The sequence below is a fragment of the Phyllostomus discolor genome, chromosome 5 (genome assembly GCF_004126475.2).
Source record: "Phyllostomus discolor isolate MPI-MPIP mPhyDis1 chromosome 5, mPhyDis1.pri.v3, whole genome shotgun sequence".
In the NCBI taxonomy this organism is placed as follows: domain Eukaryota; kingdom Metazoa; phylum Chordata; class Mammalia; order Chiroptera; family Phyllostomidae; genus Phyllostomus; species Phyllostomus discolor.
Window position 1 is genome coordinate 40,419,282 of NC_040907.2, and position 20,497 is coordinate 40,439,778.

Sequence of the window (20,497 nt, forward strand, 5' to 3'; positions counted from 1 at the left end):
CTACCATATAGATTGCAAGCAGAGCACAAGTGCCCATAAATGTTTGTGTGCTTCTTCCTACCCCACAGATGGAACACCTCTGTCCAGTGCAGGGCAGTTTCAATCAGAAGGCTGTCCAGGGGGTCAGGTCTATCTCCCTCCCGTTTTCTAGGACTGTGACACTGATGAGAATTTTGAACCGAGCTCTCCTGTGTGCTCTGTACCTGCCCTGACTCTCTGACCCTGTGCACAGGAGAGCTGAGCCAGTGATCCCTGACGCTGTCCCCTCGCCCACAGAGCCTTGCCAAAGGCCCTTCTGTACATTATCTCAATTACTCTTTCCAGCAGGCCTTCAAGGTAGGTGTTCTCAGCCTCATTTTACAGTTGAGATACCTGAGGCTCTGTGAGCTGAAGTGACTTTTGCAAGGTTACAAAGAAAATGAGTGACTGAACTTGCCTTGACACCCAGGAGCCCTGTGTCCAGCCTCAGGCTCTTTTTACTTTGTTTGTACTCCCTGCTGCATCCCCTACCCCTTCCTGCACCCCACCCTGCCCTGTGTCCCATGCTTTGTCACAGAGATGCTTGAGAAGTGAAACCCACAGCATTTGCCAGAAAGGGAGGCACACATGATTATTTTCTTGCAAATGTGTACATAGGAGGCATTAGCATTCACCCAGGAGCTGCTGAAATCCATTCAACCAGAACCCAGACAGGCGAGAGGGGACTGCCCAAATTTGTTTACAGTAGGCTAATCCAGCTCTGTCTCTCACTCCACACAACCAGGCTTTATGAGTGGGGAGGAAGTCTAATTACAGACTGACAGCCCAAAGTGTCTCATGGGAATACAAGTCCTGGATGAAAGCAGGGAGAGAGACTTGAACAGTTGGAAATATATACTCTAACTGTTCTGTCTATCTGCTCGTCTATCTGTTTCCTAGTCTTGTAGTTCTAAGGGAATGCCTTAGATCCAGATGATAGAAGGTTGAGATTTCAGACTGGAAGAGGTGCTAGAGAAGGAGCCAGCCATCAGGCACAGACACTGAGGTCCAGAGAAGTCAAGTGACTCTCAAGGTCATGCAATGCAATCCATTAGAGGTTGGCTTGTGAATCCAGAGGTCTGACTCTGGAGCTTCTGAATCCCCACCATTCCCTCTCATCCCTCAGCATTTTCCACAGCATGTGAGTTGCATGGAGGTCCAGTTGCTGGAAGTCAGTCTCTAAGCTGGTTTCTCTGCCACCAGTGTCAGCCTTCTCTGGACCCTCCTCCATGTGTCCTCCAGAGTGCAAAGTACAAGTCTGGCCAGGGTTCTCCTGCTTCAACTTGTTCAGTAGCCCCTCTACATCCTCAGAGACAGAATCTGAATCTTAGTCTTGTCCAAAACAAGCCCTTTGCCTTTACCTGCCCTTCTGCCCTCCCCACCAGATAGCTGGGTGCTCCCCAGACTGGCCATGTCTCTTCATATCTTTGTGGTTTTGTTCATGCTATTTCCTCTGTCTGAAGTGTCTTTTCTCCCCACCCCCTAAAGAAACCTATCTGCCCACCTGCCTCCTTCAAAGCCCAAATCACAGATCAGCAGGATGCTCTCAGCCTGGCCCTTCTGATCTCCATGGCTCTCTACCTGGGGCCTGATGCTGTGACGGCAGGGGTTGGGGTCCCATCTCTGAGTGTTTAGTGCCCACCACCACCCCTAATCCAACCCCTGATGGAATGAACAGAATAACTAAACAGTTACAACGTGCAGTGACTTTGGGACATAATGGTGAACAAGGTAGTTTTGGTCGGAGCTCTCAGAGCTTAGGTTTGACCAGCCAGTCTCTTGGGTCACTGTGCGTTCGAGGCTTAAAGGCCACAATATCTTTCAGAAGCCTCATTTAACCAGTAAATACCTCTGGTCTGATAACCTAAAACACACAGGAAAATGGCACACACGTAGGTCTACTCTATCAGTTTCTCAGTGACTCTAACCCCTTCCTGACTCCTCAAATGGCACCGTAAGCACCAGCATGAACAAGCCTCCACCTGTATGGCCCCAGCAGGGTGTTTCTGGGACAAGGGCCAGGACAGAGAGGTCAGGAAGTGGGGATCGCAAAGAGAAACAGCACCCATCACAACCTTGCCTGGAAATGCCTGTTAACTCAGATAAGTTCAACAGCAAACATTTATCAGTCATTAGGTATGCACGTGTCTGTCTGTGTGTGAAATGTATATGTGTGACATTACCATCAAACCCACCATACATGAGGGACAGAGCGCTGAAATGACTTGTCTGAAGTTGTACAGTTACTTGATGGGGGTGCTGGGATTTCAGTCCAGGAATGTTAGCTGTAAAAGTTACAATCTCCCTACTGTGCTGCATAAAACATGGGTATGAAGCACCTACTGTGTGCCAGCACTGGGGACACAAAGGTGATTTAAAACATTGCCTCTGCCCCTAAGAAGCTCCCAGTGGAGCATGGGAATAGAAAGGGGCCAGAGCTCTCCATGGGTTGCTGGTGGGGACAGGAGGAGAGCTGTGGGAGAAGGAGCTTCCCACAAACACTTTAGAACTGCCTGCACACCTGATCATACAAAGCGGACCTACTTCTAGTGGGTGTTAGTACTGTTTTTAGTTCCGTGCACACTGTGGCCCATACTGCCCACTCGTGGGCCCATGCTGTGGGCAGGGCTGCAGTCTCATTGGCTGACCCTCACACATCTGGTGCATGGAGACTGGGCCAGCACAGCCCTGCTTTTCATGAGTTCACAGAAATCACAGGTGGGATAAATCACACACCACCAAGTCGGTGGCCTTTCAGAGAGGGGACTGTGGGCAGGGTGCTGGGGGAACAGAGGAGGGAGTACATGCACAGTGCTGTGAGTAAACACTCCACAGGTTAGAAAACTGATGAACTGATGGAACCTGGAGAGCTTGCTCAGGTATAAAATGGACTCTGGCTATTATTGCCACGAAATTCTAAGAGTGATTTCCCGAAGGACCACCCAGATTTGGCCAGAGCTGCTTACAATGCTCCATGCCCTTGCCCTCTTTGAGCAAAGGTCTTTAATTTCTCTGCTAATGTAGAAATGAGGCAGATACTGACTCCTCTCAACTCCCCCCTTCAATGCAAATACAGAGCTGCAACATGTAGTAGGCATGCATTAGCCCATCCTTGAAAAGCCCTGAACTGAGACCAATTTCTTAAACCAGCCCACTTCATTTTCAGCCGAAAATCCACCACTGCTCTCTGTTGGCCACGGGCTGGCACTGATGAAAGCAATCAGGAGGAAACACAGAGACCAGAGACATGCCATCTTACAAAGGGTGGGAGAGGAGGTGGGGAAGGCAAAGCAGTGGGCGGGAGATGCTTATTGACTGTCTGCAGACTTGGTGCCCGGTGTTGTGTTGAACATTTGGCAGATTTTTCCAGTGAGAGAGCAGGCCTAACACACACACACACACACACACACACACACTTGCTCTGGAGCTGTACTTCAAACAAGCTCACAAACTGCTCTGCCATTCCTGTGGACTGCCAACCATTATGCTGCTTGGAGGAGCTTTGTTTGCTTGTGGCCATGGTGAGATTGGCCGTGTCCATGCTGAAGTTGTAACACTGAGTTGCTCCCCAGCTTTTCAATGCTTGAGGAGCTGGAACTTGGGCAGACATGGAGAAGTGGGCCCTGTACTGCTTTGTCACCTGGGTCCTATAGCTGAAACCATTCTCTCAGTTTCTTCTGGTAGCACCCTTCCTCCTGAAGGCTTCAGGATCAGCCCAGGGCACCTGGATGTGGACCTCCCACATTCCACCCTCCTCCATTGTCCTCTTTGCCAGGCTCCTTCCTTCTTCTGCTTTCCCCCTTCACTCCCATGCTTGTGAGAGAAGATGAGTAGCTAGCTACTGGGAAGGAGGAGCAGACAGAAGGGAAAATGAAAATAAATTAGTAACAACTGTTCACAATTCCCAGTTGAGGATAGATTTCCTCATTTACTCTTCAGCTCTTCCATTCTATCCTGACAGGTATTATTTTATCCATTTCACAGATAAAGAAACTGAAGCAAGGAGACAACAATCGGTTAGTGGCACTTTCTGTCCTAGAGCTGTGTTCTTTCCATTCCAGCAAATTGCCTCCCTTTGCATTAGGTTTGCAGAATTTCGATCTCCTGTCTGCACTGGGCAAGCTGCAGGCTCAGCACAGGAGGAGTGTGTGTTGAATTCTGAAAGCTTTCCAGAGAGCACAGACCTGGATGCGGCCCTGCAGTGGCAGCCTGGGACAACACAGAACACCTTCCACTCCAAGGCCATAACTCATGGGCTGATTTAGATGGTGGAAAGTGTTTCCCTGAGACAAGCAATGCATTTTCAAAATGAATTGGCATCTTGCTGCCTATTCTGGATGGTATTCTATAGCTATCTGTCTTCGATAACAGAATGCTACAATTAAGGTGAAATCCGCATATGCAAACTTAAAAATGTTTTGGCATTTCCCATTCATCTTAGAACATTCTGGCTCAAAGTAGATGAGTGCCCCACCCTTATCCCAGCACACACACATCCCCATGTACCCTTAGTCATAGAGGAATGGAATAATCCCATCTGGTTAACTTCTCTCTTCTGATTCTATCTGTGATTATCTCTCTATTCACTTTCTCCTGCTCTCTTTGTCCCCTAGAAATGATATCTCTGAGCTAAAGCATAACAGACAGACAGCTGGACTTGGAGGTAGAAGACACAGGCCTTAGTCCTGATGTACCTGATGTAGTGTAGTAGTTGTATGGCCAGATCGAAAAAGATCTCAGGTTTTGAAGTTGGACAGGTCATAAATCCATGCTCCTGAGACTCACCAGCTGTGTGATTCCAGGCCAGTTACTTAACCACTCTGAAGGTCAATATCCTCATATTCAAAACAACACTGTTATTACTGGCCTTGCAAAATTACTGTGAAGATTATATTTAAAAAATTTTAATTATGCAATGTGGCAGGCACAGGGCTAGGGGTGCTATCCATCTTGCTTCCATTTTCCAGTTAGAGAGTCACAGTCTCTCTAACTCTCAGGATTCTCTTCATGATAATGATATTTGTCTTACAAGATTGTTGAGGATTAAATGAACAAATATACCTGAAAGTATATTCACTTGCTAATTCACTCCATCAGGACATATTTGTTAAAGATTTAGTATTAAGTGATATGGGTGTTTATAAAGAAGAAACAGACACAGAATTTATCCTAAAGGAAATTTCATTCTCGAGATATATTCCACTTAAGAAAAATATAATATGAGGCAAAATGAAAAGTGTTGGTAATGTGTGATCTTGTGATCATCTCAGAGATTGCCAAGGCTCTGAAATGGATCAAAGGGGGCAATCAAGAAGGAGAGAAGCTTGGAGGGAAACTACTACAGAGGAAGCAAAAGAATTTAAGTGACCATGTTGAGGAGTGAAGGGTGGGACAGGCAAGTCGAGGTTAAGGAGCTGAGTGTTGCTAAGGTCTTGGGTACAGAGAAATACATCAGGGAAATTTCAAGAAGGAGCTGGGCTAAGAAGGAAGGCAATATAGCCTACATGTAAAAAGAAAATGAGTTCACCAGAATTACAAGGGCCCAGGAAAGGGAGAGCAGCTTTTTTTGTGAGGCAGCGTTTCCCAACCTCAGCACTGCTGACATTTTGAGCCAGATAATTTTGCTGTGGGCAGTGGGGAGCTCTGCTGTGCATCATTTAGCAGCATCCTTGCCTCTACCCACTAGATGCTGGTAGTACAACCTCCAAAGTGTGACAACCATAAATGTCTCTGGTCATTGCCAAATGTCCCTGAGGGGCAAAATCACCCCCTAAATGATCAGTGTTCTAGAGAGAGGTCTGCTTTACATGAGAAAAGCATTATACTGGTGGAGGAAAAGCTGAGCTATACTGCCCCAGGGTGGGGGGTGGGGGTGGGCTCTTTGAACCTGTCTTAGGAACTTGGACTGTGGATGAGACAGGGAGACAGCTAGGGGGCTCGTGGGAAAAGTGGGTTCCAGATGTGCCACCCTGAGCTGCTCTAAGGGTATGCAGACATAGCACCCCTCATGACCCCCACATCTGCAGTAAAAGGGTTATGAAATGCCCATTGTGACTGGAAGAGTCAGGGAGTGTGTGAAGGTATGGTATCATCCATCCAGATGTACAGCTGTTACTATGATTCTAGAGAATGCTTCTAGAGATGGCCAAGTAAGGCATCAGGTCCTCTCAAGACACTGATATGCTGGATCTTAATGATATCCAATGTCTGGATAAAAAGCAGAAAGTCCATGGAATTACCTGGATTTCTCAGGCTCCACATGTTTGGCGGTACACTGCAGAACCCTCATGTACCTGTAGGCATTTTCTTTGACTTACTGGCTGTTTATGGCTGAGCTGATACACCAGCATCAGCCTTCTTTCAGTCTTGTAGCACAGATTGATCTGCAGTTACAAATTCCAAGAGCCACTTAAAAAGACCATGAATTCTGGAACTGTATCTTGATTTGACTTATACCTTATTCTGAAAACAAGATCCCTTTGCTAAGCTGGTGTTGGTTAAACAAATATCTTATGGGTATCGTTTTTCAATAGGTCTGAAGGACAGTGGCCTTTGGTGTCTGGGGTTTTAGGGTGTTTGGCTAATCAATACCGTAGTAACTAATTAACAGCATCTGAACGAGAACCAAGGGACTTCTGTTCATTTCAAACAAGATCTTCTGGGTCCCAGCCTGTAGACATCTTTGACTCTGGCTCCCTGAGTAGATTGTTTCATTCCTTCAGGTGACATAGTCTGGTGGATTCTGGAAGAGATGTTTGCTGTTTCTTTCTTCATGTTGTCTTTGATGACTTGTCAGCCTGGGGTAACCACACAGGAGAGGGTGAACCGGTGAGTCGGCCATTTGTCTCTGCAAAATTTGCAAACAGGGCTCCCCTTGGGGGGAACAAAGACACTTTAATGTCTGTAATAGGCCATTTTAGGTTAGAATGTGACCTCTTTTAGTGCTATTACTAATCCCGTGCAGGACTGATGGGCAGTGGGAAAGGAGGGCACTTGGAGGCAGAGGGGCCTGTGTGAAAATCACAGTTCTAACACTCAGGGACTGGGTGATCTGGAGCACATCACTTCATTTCTTTAGGCTTCAGTTTTCCTACGTGTAAAATGAGAATCGTAATGCTTCTTCCATAAGAGTTAATGAATGAAATAAGATCCTGGATACACAATATACTTAGCTTAATAAATAATAGTTGTCTCCAGTATTGTTGGACAGTTAACCTCTACTTCTCTATTTGTGAATCATAAGAATATGTGTCTCATAGTGTTGTGAAGAATACAATTAGATAACGTACATAAAATTATTGGGAAAGGTAAGAGTCTGTAGAGATGCTGGATCATTTCATAGAAATGAGTGTGAGTTTCTGCAGCGGGATAATGAATGGAAGTGGTCTTTTCCTATGTACATCATATTTTGCCAAGTCCACTTCCTTGAATTTTCTAACCTGTTGTCATGTTTTTTATGTCTTAGCATTGAGTATTTTGTGATGCTTAAGAAGCTCCTTATTTCACCATTAGGACAGTTTTAAAGCTGTCCTTATCTCCCCAACAATGAAGATTGTAATTAGAGTTATTTTATTCAAATTCTGTTTGGATGGTTCAATTTTAAATCATTATTGTATTTAAATTTTAGAGCAAGAGAGATTTTTTCTTTAAGTAGCAGTTCAGAAGGGACGAAGGCATTTTTATAAACTGTTAATTTGCAACTTGTATTTAAAGCAAACACAATTTTGAACAAAATCAGAAAATTCATCTCTAATAATTAGAAGATAAAGGCAAGGGAACTGTGGTAAAGGGAAATCTCTGCTGAGATACTCTTAATTATAGAAGATTATCATTGTAATCCTTTTTGAAAATGAACAAAGAGTCCTGATGTTTGATGAACTTATCAAATAAGACAAATCAGTGAAGAGGCAAATTTGAAGTCAAGGCAAAAGAGAACCAATTAAATAATTTACAAAGTGCTGAAGTAGGAAATCATGAGGTCTTTGCATCTAATGCCAGTGCGTCTGACCCTGGCTTTGAAAACAGAGGGCTGCGTGGTGAAATTACTCTGTATTCAAATTCTGGCACAGGCATTTAGTGTTTGTGTGACCTTAGGCCAGTTATGTACATTTTCTGAGTTAGAAGATGGGAGAAAAGCAAGAGGAGGAATTAAATGCATGAAAAGGACTTAGAACAATGCCTGGTCTTGAGTAAGCATTCAGTGAAAACTGTTGCTAGTGGCTGTATGAATGTTGTTGTCATTTTGGTAATTTACATTCACACTGATGGTTGAAAAAAGTTAGAACAAATTTGTAATGTGCCAGTTGGCATGGATCTTTTAGATCTGTCAGTGATTTCAAACTAAAAATTTAACAATGACACCTTTTCTTTCCCCAAAAACAAAATCTTACATCATCACCATTGTTTTAAAATATTTTTCTCAAAAAAACTATTTTCCTATTAAGATTTTATAATAAGCAGATGGTAAGCATGAGCTAGTAACAGTAAAAGTATATCATTAAAATGTACAAATACATCACATGTTTTCAATGTTAGGGTTCATATTGATTTTATTAAATATTCCAAGTATGCTAGGTGCTATATGGTGAACTAAATAGACAGATAAGTCGTTATACTCCAGGGATTTATAGTGTAATGATACAGTCAGTCAGTAAACATTTAAATGAAACATTTCAGTAACATTTGTGATAACTACTAGGAAGGAAACAAACAGGGCCCTTCGTTGGGGGACATCAGAGCGATCTGAAGCTAGGCCGGCTGGGGGCGGGGTTTCTATAGGACTGAAGCTGAGAGGCCATGGAGGTTAAGGAGGGGAGAATGGAGAGATCGGCACATGTTAAGACCTTACTGTGGACAATGGTCGGTCCTGTTTGAGGACCTGAAGGAAGGGAGGAGCATAAGAGCAGAAGCTGTGCTGCAAGACGATGTCAAAAAGTGGGCAGAGGCCAGATCACAGAGGGCCCAGGGCACCATGATGAGGAATTTGGGCTTTAATCTATGTGTAATAAAAACAACCAACCACTAGATGGTCTTGTGAAAGAGTGATATTCCCTGATTTCTGATGTTAAAAAATCATCCTTGTAGCTGTGCAAAGAAGGGACTGGAGGAAGGTGAAGTGGAAGGTCTTGGCTCCCTGGAGGCCACAACAATGATCTAGGTGAGAAATAATGGTACCTTAAATTAGGACAGGGTCAGTACAGATAGATTGGAGGGAAGATGCTTGAGATACATTTTGAAGGTAATATTACTGACAAAAATTTCCCAAGGACTGGATGTAGGGGCTAGGGGAAGGAAGGAATTAAAGACCACTGTTCAGTAACTGGCTTGAGCAACCGTGTGCTATGGTGGTTGCACTGACTTGCCAGTAAAAGGAGAACATTAAGAGTTTGTATTTGAAGCCATTAAGTTTGCCATGCCTGAGAGACCTAATGGAGGAATTACATGAGCAGTCAGATAAACGAAACGGGATTTCAGAGCAGTGGTCCAAGTTGAAGATCCAAATTTAGGAGGCATTAATATGGATGGTATGTGAAGCTCAGGAAATGGACCTCACTTTCTCAAGAGTGAGAAAAGCAGAAAGAGAAGAAGAAAGGCAAGACTTGCACCCAGAGGAATTTCAGTTTTTAGAAAATTCGAAGAGAGCTGGCCACTGAGGTAGGAAGGGAGCAAGGAAGTGTGGTATGAATGGAATCCAAAGAGGAAAAATTTCAAGAAGGAAACTGGTCAACAGAGAGCAAATGAGACCAACCCAGAGAACTCTCTGCTGGATTTAGCAACAGGAAGGTCACTGGAGACTCAGCACTTTCAAAGTCAAACTTAAAATACTTCCGTTTCACGATGTAATTTCCATGTAACTGAATGGACTGGCTCAAGATGATATAATTAGTGACAATCAGCTTTGAATACGAGCTGAGCCAAAGTATTAGGTGCCCTGCTCTGGCAATAATTAGGGTTAGTGTTTCTGACCCTCTAGTTTAGGACTGGTAGCTAATTACTTCTTTTGTGATCTAAATTGCTGAAGTGGCCACAATCTGGGGTCGAGCATTGGACTTGCAAGCTGTATATTCATCTCCAGGCTGTATGTCCTTTGCCCAATGTGCCACCCTATTTAAAAAGGCAGATGGGAAGAATCTCACCAATCCATGGCCCTATAAAGCTTAGGCATGTGATACATTTTGACTAAGATGGAGAGGTTGATGAGCACATATAGGGTAAGAAGGTTGGAGATAAGAAACTAACGTCTACTTGTGCTTAGGGATTTTACACACATAATTTCATTCTATATTCAAAACAGTTTTACAAGTTTTGATTACCCCTGTTTTTAGGTATAAGAAAATTGAAGTTCAGTAAGAAGCAGAAGCTGGGTTTCAATTCATGTTTGTTAGGCTCTAACCCCCTTTCTGTTATGTCAATGTTTCTTCAACTGTGTTACATAGTCTTACAGATGTTACTTGAAGAAATGACACATGTTCAACAATTTGTATAAATGCTGGGTTAAGTAAACTAAGATGAGAACTTCTCAGAGCCTTTAATATGTCATTGGGCATTTTAAATCTCCAGAAGTAGGGTGCTGTATGCAATTTATCCAAATGTAGTTGGCTGTGTAACTTTCCTTTTCCTCTCCGACCTCAGGTACATCTCTCAGGAACTGGTGCTCCAGAGGGAACACTTTGAGAAGCCCTCAGTAGCACTGTATCGACTTGTGTGCTTCTACAGAGGGAAAACTAAAAGCTAGATAGTTAAATAAGCTTGAACATAGTACCACAGCAAGGTACATGCAGACGGAAAACTAGAATCAAAGACTCCGGAGTCCCAGGGCTCTATATTAAGTGTCTTATTGCTCAAGTAGATTTTCAGTAGCTGGGAGATGCTTTAAAACCATTTGCCAAGATTTACTAGGCCACAGGTTTATTAATGGTTCTCTGAGTCACTGAAAAATGAATGCAATTCTTTTGGAAAGTCATTGGGCTATAAGTGTCATAAGCTTTAAAATCACTTCTATTCTTCAACTCAGCCATCCCATTGTGTAGGATATATCTTCAATATGTAACTTAGAATACAGAAAACCTGGGTGCTCGATAATCTAATTGCTTGATATTAGGGCAGTGAAACAATGTGTAGCCATCATAAACAGTTTACATTTCTGCTGCACCATCAAGCGGAAAAGCAGGATATAAAATGCAATATTCAGTATGACCTCAACTAGGTTATGAAAATAAAGAGTGAAAGGAGCTAGGACAAAATATTAATGTTGGTAGGAACTGGGGCATTTTTTTCTTTCATTATCTTTTCTATGTTGTCTTTAATGAGAATGTACTACTTTTATAATCAGCAAAAAATAAACTACATTAAAAAATTCATTGGAGTGATAAGAGAAAAGGCTGGTCATATTGCTGTTGGTTAGAAGGCTGGAGCCCTGAAATGATTTAATGAATGGTCCCGTGTGCCTTTTGTACTCTTGCTTCAGTGATAGCATTACTGTGTGTGCCTCTGTCTAGACATCATGTCACAAAGCTTTTAAAACTGCAGCAACACAGCTCTGTTCTGTCTAGGCTTTTGCTTCCATCCATTAATACTGTTTCCTTCCATTTTGACATCATAATGCAGTCTCTGTGGGCTTACAATGACATTATCTTGACAATTCTACAGTGAGATGCAGAACTAATGCTGGAGACATTTTCTGCTCCCAAACTTCTCTCCCACCTTTTGATGATTAGAACCTTTGTCTTTCTCTATGTTCCTATGCTTCAAACTTTTATTGTTAGGATGATTTGTTGGCAAAATGACACATGGACCAAACCTTGAGCCATTTGAATGTCTAGATTCCAGAATTATTTAATTAGATTCTAACTGAAAATTAGATTTAAATAAATCTCAAAATAATGCAATCTATTTCTCATAAATTGTTTTCATTCTTTCTCTTCTATCCCTTTCCTTTCCTTCCTCTCCCCCTCCCCTTTTTAATTCTTCCTTTCCTCCCTTCTTTCATCTTTTCCTTTCCTAAATACTTACTGAGCACTTTACTTGGGTCTGGCACCATGATAGGTGCTGGAACTTCAGTAGCAAACACACAAACAGTACTTGCCTTCATCCCGCTTGCAATCTGATGGAGAAAACAGAAATTATACAAATATTACAAGTGTGATAATTAAATGTAGAGAAAATGCACAGAGCTTGACCAAATCATACGAAGTGAGGTATCTAAATAGTCTGGGTAGTGAGCAATGCTTCCCTAAGGAACTGATGTTTGTGATGAGATTGAAAGAAGTCCAGGAGCAAACCAAGCACAGAGGGGGACAGTTGGATTCATCCAGGATTGGCTTGTACAGGTAGGTGTGGTCAAGGGAACAGTGGTGTCCAGGAATTTAGGATATAATTACGACTTTAAAATTTTAAGTCATGGAATAAAAACTAGTTATAAAGGAAAACAGAAAGAGAGGGAGCTTAGGAGTCACGAGAATGGAGGCCCAACAAGGACAAAACAAAAGAGCGGTGGGAGCGCTTGAGCCTGTAAGACAGAAGAGAAGAGGCAGTGGAGCCCCAGAGAACTAATTTGCAGATGACTTGTGAGTTAGCGACTTGCAGGAGACGCTGTCTCAGAAAGTGAGAAGGTCCAGGATGTGGCCATGGAAGACAGTGGAGTGAAAAAGAAAGGCCCTCGAGGATGAGGAAAAACAACTGAGAGGCCAGAGTGTTGGATGGCTCATTTGTAGGGATGACAAGGGCTTGCAGCACCCCAAAAGAAGCTGGCACAGAGGTGAATATTGGGAGTTGAGCCCTGAAGTTTTCTTTTCAGGGACAGTAGGGGTGGTGTTCTGTACACGCTAGCATCCTTTCATAGACCACAGTTTTCTCCAAGTGTGGTCTGTAGAGCTCAAGAAGCTCCTAAGATCTTTTCAGTGGAGGGGGCGGATCCTGCGAGTTCATGACAATTTCACAAAAACACTAAGATGTTTGACCTTTCATTGTGCTTCCTTCTGTTTTCACTGACGGAACAAGCAATGGCAGGTCAGACGACTACGGCCTTGGCACCTGTCAAGAGAGTAGCACCAAGCTCGCAGGAAAGAAGTTAAGGTGCACTTGAGAAAGTCCTTTTTGAAACAGTGAAACTCATTAATCATATTAGGTCTCAGTCTTTAAGTGCATGTTATTTAAATATGCCATGTGTCAAAACAGGAGGGACACAGGGCTGCTACCCTGACGTGCCACGGCCGTCTTGTGAAAAAGCAGTCGTTTGTGCTGCAAGTGAACATAGCCGCCTTTTCCTGGGACACAGCTTTTACTCCACAGCATGGCTGTCACACTAGTTATTCAGGCTCAGAGATTTGGCAGGCTTTGCCTCAAAAGTGAGCAGAGAGCCTATCACTTCAAGTAAATCAAATAATGTTATTGTTACCAGTGACAAAAGTCGAGCCTTTAAGCAAATATTAAAATTCTGAAACACATGTCCACTACTATGAGCTTGAGAACATCACTGGCAATCTTAATAAATTTGTCTTTTTATATTGTGTAACAATGTATTAATATTTTAAAAATATGTATAATTAGTGAATTATTTGTTTTTAAGTTCCCAGTGCCTAATGATACAAAAATCATGTATGGGTATTAGATCCATTCAAAGTGTACACAGACTAATGGGTTTAACGTAGCAGGGTCCAATAAAATTCACTGATGTGTTTTCAGATTCCACATTGCAACTAACATTTAACAATTATCCCTTGCTATTCATCATGAGTAGCAGCTCTCATAGAAGTAGCATGAAGGAGCACTCTTTTTTGTTGTTCCTACACTAGGGAGATAGTTGTTCCATTCATTATAGTAGAGGCTGCCTGGTTCTAAGAGGTTGGGCAATTCTGGTGGTGACAGGCAACCTTCCTGCTTTGCCCCCTGGACTGACCAGGCTTTGAAGCTACGGGAGCAGTGGTGATGCTACGGAAAGAGGCTCAGGCTTGGAGCCAGGCAAACAGGATGAGGAACAGGAAATGGGCTTTGCCATCAGGCCAACTGGTTCAAATTTTACCTTTGTCACCCCTGGGCTATGACTTCAGGGGTTACTTAGCTTTTAAGAATCTCAACTTTCCTGTATGCAAAATAGGGCTGATAATATTTGACTACTAGGATCGCATAGAGATTAAATGAGATAATCCATGCAATGTTCTAGCACGTAATAATAAAAGCCAACCTTTAATAAACATGTCATACATATTTTAATGTGCTTTCAGTAACTCTATCGGGTAATATTATGTTTAACACAGTTCTACTGGTGGGAGAGCTGTAGCTCACAGAAGTTAGATATCTGGCTCAAGTTTTCAAAGTCAGCAGGTGGCTAAAATTCAAACTCAGTCCTCTTACCCCAGACCCTGTGTTTTTAATGACTGGACTTTCTGCTACTCTGACTCTTCAAACATCTTAGCCTTCCTCAGTACTTGTCACTCTAAAAGTAGGGTTCACATAGAATCAAAAGAGAGATTTTATACAAATCCTCTAGCATCATATAGGAGCATGATAAAATTTTCACTCTTCATTTTCAAAAATGTGATTGACTGGAAGGGACATGTGCACAGATTTTTCCTGGGCTTGAACTTTGCATCTCCAGACTGATGCTGGGAGGTGAAAAGAGTTCAGGAGATAAACGGTGGTGATGGTGGCAGAACACTATGAATGTTTCTAATGGCACTGAACCGCACACTTAAAAATGGTGAAGATGGTAAATTTTATATTATTTGTACTTTACCACAATATAAGAAATTGGAGAAGAAGAAAGGGCAATAGGCCACATATGTTTTATTTAAAAAACAGCACATGTAATTCTTAAAAAGGAAGATAAAATCATTCGAGTGCTGGAAGTATCCTTAGAATGAAATCTTTCAAGCAAGAATAACTGAGCAGCAATGGACATACCCCTCCTCTCCCTGCTCTATGTCCACTCCCACCTCCAGATAACTTGAAAACTAAAGGAATATCTTATAATACTGTGTCGAGTTCTGCTGCTATGGGGACCCAGATACCCAAATTAATGGGCAAACTCGAAAACTTAGAAAATTCAGCCTATGTCCAGCTATTTAAAATAAGGAAATCCTGTCATTTGTGACAACATGAATGAGCCTGGAGGACATTATACTATGTGAAAAAAGCCAGACAAAGAGAATACTGTATGATCTCTTTTATATATGGAATTTAAAAAGAGTTGAGGTCGCAGAACCAGAAAGTAGGTGACAGCAGGTGGTTACCAGGGGCTGAGGAGGGGGAAGATAGGGAGTGGTTGGTCAGAGAGTACACATGTTTGGTTATAGGGTAAGTTCTGGGTGCAATGTGCTGTGTGGTGATGGTAGTTAATAAAACTGTTTTGTGTACTTGAAATTTGCCATAAGAGTAGGTACTGTGTTCTTGCCCTCTCCAAAAAAGGGAACTGTGAGGGGATGGGTGTGTTAATGAGCTTCATGGTAGTAATTATTTTACAATGTATACGTGTATCAAGCCATGAGATTGTATACCTGAATATATATATATATAACTTTTTTCAATTATACCTCAATAACACTAGGAAAAATTCAGCATCTGTTTTCATATTAAGAGAACCTTTTGCATTTTTAATGAGAAAAATAAAAATTGTCATGATAAAAATGTTTTAAATTGAAATAGGGGTCTTTCTTCCCTTCAGCAGAGTGAGCCGGGCTGCTGAGACTTCCACGCCCACAGCAGTTAACTGCCAGCTGAGCAGCTGGTCACAGTGGACAGACTGTTTTCCGTGCCAGGACAAAAAGGTAAGGTATGGATGAGCAGTTTGGGGGCATTTAATATTTGAGTTATATACTGGGCATTCCAATGAAGATAAGCAGCCAGGTCTACAATTCTGGAGGTCTGGGGAGAAATTGGGTCTAGAAATAGGTACTCGGAAGCCTTGGACATGTGGATAGTAGATCTTTTCTCTGCCTCTTCTGATTTTGTTTGGAAGGCGTTATTAGGTGAGGCTGCAAAAGATGTGTGTGTTATGGCTTATATGCAGATAAGTGGTTATTTGGACAGGGGCACACCGATCTCTGATGGCTTCTCTGGGTCCTGGCCAATCTATTGCCTTCTAGTGTGGGTCATCTGGAGGGGCCAGTGGAGGAATACCAACATGCCTAGCTGTCCATGACCTATGGTGAGCTGAAATAAACCAGAGCATGCCACAGAGGGCGTTCCCAAGGATTCTACTTCCATACATTGAAAAGGCTGACACACCCAAGGAACAGATGTGCTTCTATCTTGCATGTCTAAGTATTTTTGAATGGTCCACGATGGTGGATAAACTCAGTGGTTATACCAAGGAAAGGCAAAAGTTGGGAGCACTTCTCAACACCATTTTGGCAGGGAAGAATATTAAAAGTCTGACTTTGTTCAGAATCCCTGGCTCATGGTGAAGATAAAATGCACACTAGCTTCTATTCTGTTTTATTAGTTTTTTAGCTCTTTACGGACAACACATGCCTTTGCTGGATGCACCCAAGCCCCTGCCCCCCGCACACCTGTACACCACTGCCTGAACCTCGTCTAACTGGCACTCTACTCTCAAATGTAAACGTTTAGGCTCCAATTTTACAGCCTTTAGATACTGTCTTTGCATCTTATTTGCTGTGTTACTTTGGGCATATTTTCTAATCTCTTTCTGTCTTCGATTCCTTCTCTATAAGTGAGAAAAGTAACAATGCTTACATCATAGAGTTATTGTAAGCATTAAGTGAGTAATGCACACGAATTTCTTTTCATAGCATCTGGCACATGTTAGCTGTTTTTACAACTTCTGTCTGTGCCCTTTTCTTCAACTCCTTGTCCACTGCTTGAATCAAACCCTGTCCTTCTCTTACATGAGCTTTTGCTGATTTGGCTGATGGTCTTCCTTACTCCAAACACACTCTTCAACTAGATGTGAAAATGCTTGTGAACAAGCTGTTTAAAACCACAGTGTGATGGAAACACAATGTGGACCTAGTTTATTCAACATCAAAGCCTGAACTTCATTGTTCTACCTCTCCCATCTTGAAGATATGCTGAAAACTCCTAGACTGTCTTCCAAATGCTCATTTTGCTTTGAAATCCTGTATTCATTCTCTGGGTCTGCTATAACAAATTACCACAAATAACAGAAATCTATTCTCTCCCATTTCTGGAGACCAGATATCTGAAACTTTGTCGGCAAGTTCATATTCTCTCTAGAGGCTCCAGGGGAGAGGCTGTCTCGACTTTTGGAGTTTCTGGTAGCTGTGGGCAATCCTTGACATGTGGTTGCATCATTCCAGGCTCTGCCTCTGCAGCCACATTGCCTCCCGAGTCTCCTTTGTGTGTCTGTGGGAGACCTCCCTCTGCCTTTCTCCTGACAGGACACTGCAAAGGCATGCCAGGCCTACCGGGGAACTCCAGAGTAATCTCATCTCCAAAACCTGAATAGCGTTCGCAAAGACTCCTTTTCCAAATGCAGTAGTATTTACAACTTTCAAGGGTCAGGACTTGATTTCTTTGTATGGCCATTATTTAACCTACTAAATATCCCAAGCTGCATTTTTTCACATGTTGCAGTTTAGATAACATGTATCACAGATGAATAACTTATAGGTTAAATCAGAATTGAATGACATTCTTTAGTAACTCTTCAAATAATTAAATCCTGTTATTTAAGTAAAAGACACTCTAGTTTCTCTTCATTAATATGTTTCTTCCTCTCAAAACCACACAAAGATGTGCATTTCTGGAAAGAAACATTATCTACTAGCTAAAAAAAGGAAATTATGTCTTAATGATACAAACCACAGGCTATAGCACGAAGTCCCTCAGGGAATGTCTGTACCAACCTTTCTGTAGCACAATGTCTTCATTATTTGATAACAACCTAGAAGAGAGGGAGCCAGTGGGAACAAACCTCCTGTTTGCACCATTATTCCCAGGAAAGAACCACAGGAAGGGTAACAATGGCATTGGCAGTCACTATTTATTAAATCACTTTTACATACCAGGCACTGTGCGAATGCTTTAAATAAGTTGTCTTATTTGACTTTCACAGCCAGCTGTACATGATAGATATCATCATGCCCTTTGCTTGGGTTGCCCATGAAGAAAGTGGCAGAGCCTAGATTTAAACCTTGATCAGTGTGATTCTAAAATGCCCATGTGCCTGACCACGTCATTCTACAGCCACTCCCTGAACTGTATGGAGAATAAAAATGATATTAAAGGTCACCTAATCCAATTCTCACTCGATCACAATTCCTTCTGCAGTAGCCCTAGAGGTGGCTATGAGAAGGATGACGATGTTGATAATTATGGTTGCTGACTGCATGCCAGCCACCAGGCACAGTGCTAACTTCTCTATACATATTGTCACTAATCTCCACAACACTCTCAGACATATCTCATTTTACAGATGAGAAAACTGAGGGTCAGAGACATTAAGCAATTTACCCAGTAACACATATATAGTAAGTGGTAGAACTGAAATTTCAACCCAGTTTAAAATGGTATTCATGGGATTCAGAATAGTACATAACCTCCCAAACTTGTAAGGATTAAGTGAGACAAAGAATGTGAAGTGTTTGGCCAATAACAAGCCATCAATATGTGATAGATCCCGGCACCATTTTTATCATGTTAGAAACTGTAAGTCTGAAAACGCTGGTGAACCTTTTAAAGAGCCAAAAAGAGACTTGGCTCTAAGTTGGTTTGCTGAGCACTCCTTTATTTACTGCGTTGTGGGGCAAGATGTGGGTGGAAAATGAAAATATCCTCATATCTCCAAATTGATCACTAACTATAATCCTTCCACAGAGTTCACTCATCTCTTACTGCTGTTAACTGAAAGGCAGGGAAGGCAAATGGGTCGTGTGATCTTTGTCTCTTTTTGCTGCCTCTGCCTCTCTGCTAATGAGTGGTTAAGTAGGCAGAAGTGGGCAAGAGGAAAGTGATGCGAAGCTGCGCTGCTTCACACTGACCTGCCAATCACCGGGAAAAAGACTGCATGATAAAAACGATGATGTAGAAACCACTTCTGTTTACTGAGCACCAGTGATATGCCAGGCCCAGGGCTGGGTGCTTCCTCATACATTCTCTCACTTAGTTCTCACAAAACCCTTCCAAGGTACGGTGTCATTACATCCATTTCACATGTTAGAAACCGGAAGTTCAGAGAAGTACATGACTTGCTCAGGGTCAGTTGGTAAATGAGTCTGGGATCTGAACCCAAGTCCGTCTAATTCTCATGCCCAGGCTCTTTCAGATGTAGGACATAGCAAAAGAACTTTTGGTAATCGTTATTAGTAAGGTCAACTAGGTCAACCATCTCGTTTTGCAGTTTGGAAACTGAGGCACAGAGTATCAAGCCTGATACTTTACACAGTGAGCAAGAAATAGATTCTGGGCAGGAACCCATATCTCTTGCCACTCAAATCATTGCCTTTCTACTTATTAACATTCTTGAAGGAGAGGTCTGAGTAGCTGATTCAAGGTCAGAGGCAGCAGAAAATATGGGGCTCCACATTGCCTTCTTGAACATTTTGTATGGAACCCTCCATACAGCCTGTCTTGTATTGTTATATATTTTATGTCCTTAGCTAGACTCTAAGCTTCTTGAAGGCAGGGATGTTCCACTTTCTCCTTCTGCAGTATCGTGAAATCATAGAGCTCTAAGATTGGTGTGCACTTTTATTTTTTCTGTTCTTCTTCCAATAAGCATTATTCTTCTGCAGTCAAAGCTGGACACAGGGTCTCAGATGATGTCTTCAGAGCTCTCTTTGTCTGTCTCTAGCATGGGCTCTTTCTACACAGTAGGCAAGATGACCACTTGACACCCGTGGTTCCCAGTAACTTCAGTAAAAAGAAATGGCCTTTTCCAATAATTCTGAAAGAAAATCCTCAACAGGTCTCCAATTGCCTTAAGATTGAGCCATTGCCCTGGCTGATGTAGCTCAGTGGATTGAGCGCGGGCTGCGAACCAAAGATTGAGCCATGAACTAATCCTTGAATCAATCATTGTAGCTTGTCAGATATGGTGCTCATGTTGCCCTGCTTGGTTCATACCCAGACATCCCTATGAGTGGAAGAGGCCATCCCCACTGAACCATAGGAGCTATGTCTCAAGGAAAGAGGATGCCATGACCAGAAGAAATGCTGCAAAGGAAAAGCAGCAAACATCTTCTAAGAGTGCCTCCTGTGTATCTGACTACTCATCAAAGGGTCAAGTGTACAAGGCCAAATAACACATGGTCCTTCCTTTCTCCACCCTTGCTTTCATATGCAAATTGTTCCTAAACTAGTGAGAAAGGTAAATAAACAAGTGGACAATCAATCACAACTTTATATGACAAGATCTAGAAGGAGAGGAATGCACAGGGAAGTGTGCAATGCTAGTTAGGAGAGACTGTCAGATGAGCTAAGCCACAGATCTTGAAAGATGAGTAGGAACTAACTAGGTGAAAAAGGGGGGAAGGAGGTTCTTCCTAGCAAATAGGAA

General features: G+C 42.5%; 1 protein-coding gene across 2 annotated transcripts in view; it reads left to right on the forward strand.

Annotated features, from left to right (window-relative positions):
* The first annotated feature begins 6,671 nt into the window (after positions 1–6,671).
* C8A (complement C8 alpha chain) overlaps positions 6,672–20,497 on the forward strand; it is a 55,688-nt gene continuing 41,862 nt past the window's right edge. Inside the window, exons 1-2 of one of the 2 annotated variants that reach the window (XM_028513354.2) lie at positions 6,672–6,846; positions 15,680–15,782. In XM_028513354.2, coding sequence (XP_028369155.1) covers positions 6,770–6,846; positions 15,680–15,782 — 180 coding nt within the window. In that variant the 5' untranslated portion in view covers positions 6,672–6,769. The remainder of the gene's footprint in view (positions 6,847–15,679; positions 15,783–20,497) is intronic. The other variant, XM_036026160.1, reaches the window with a different exon arrangement.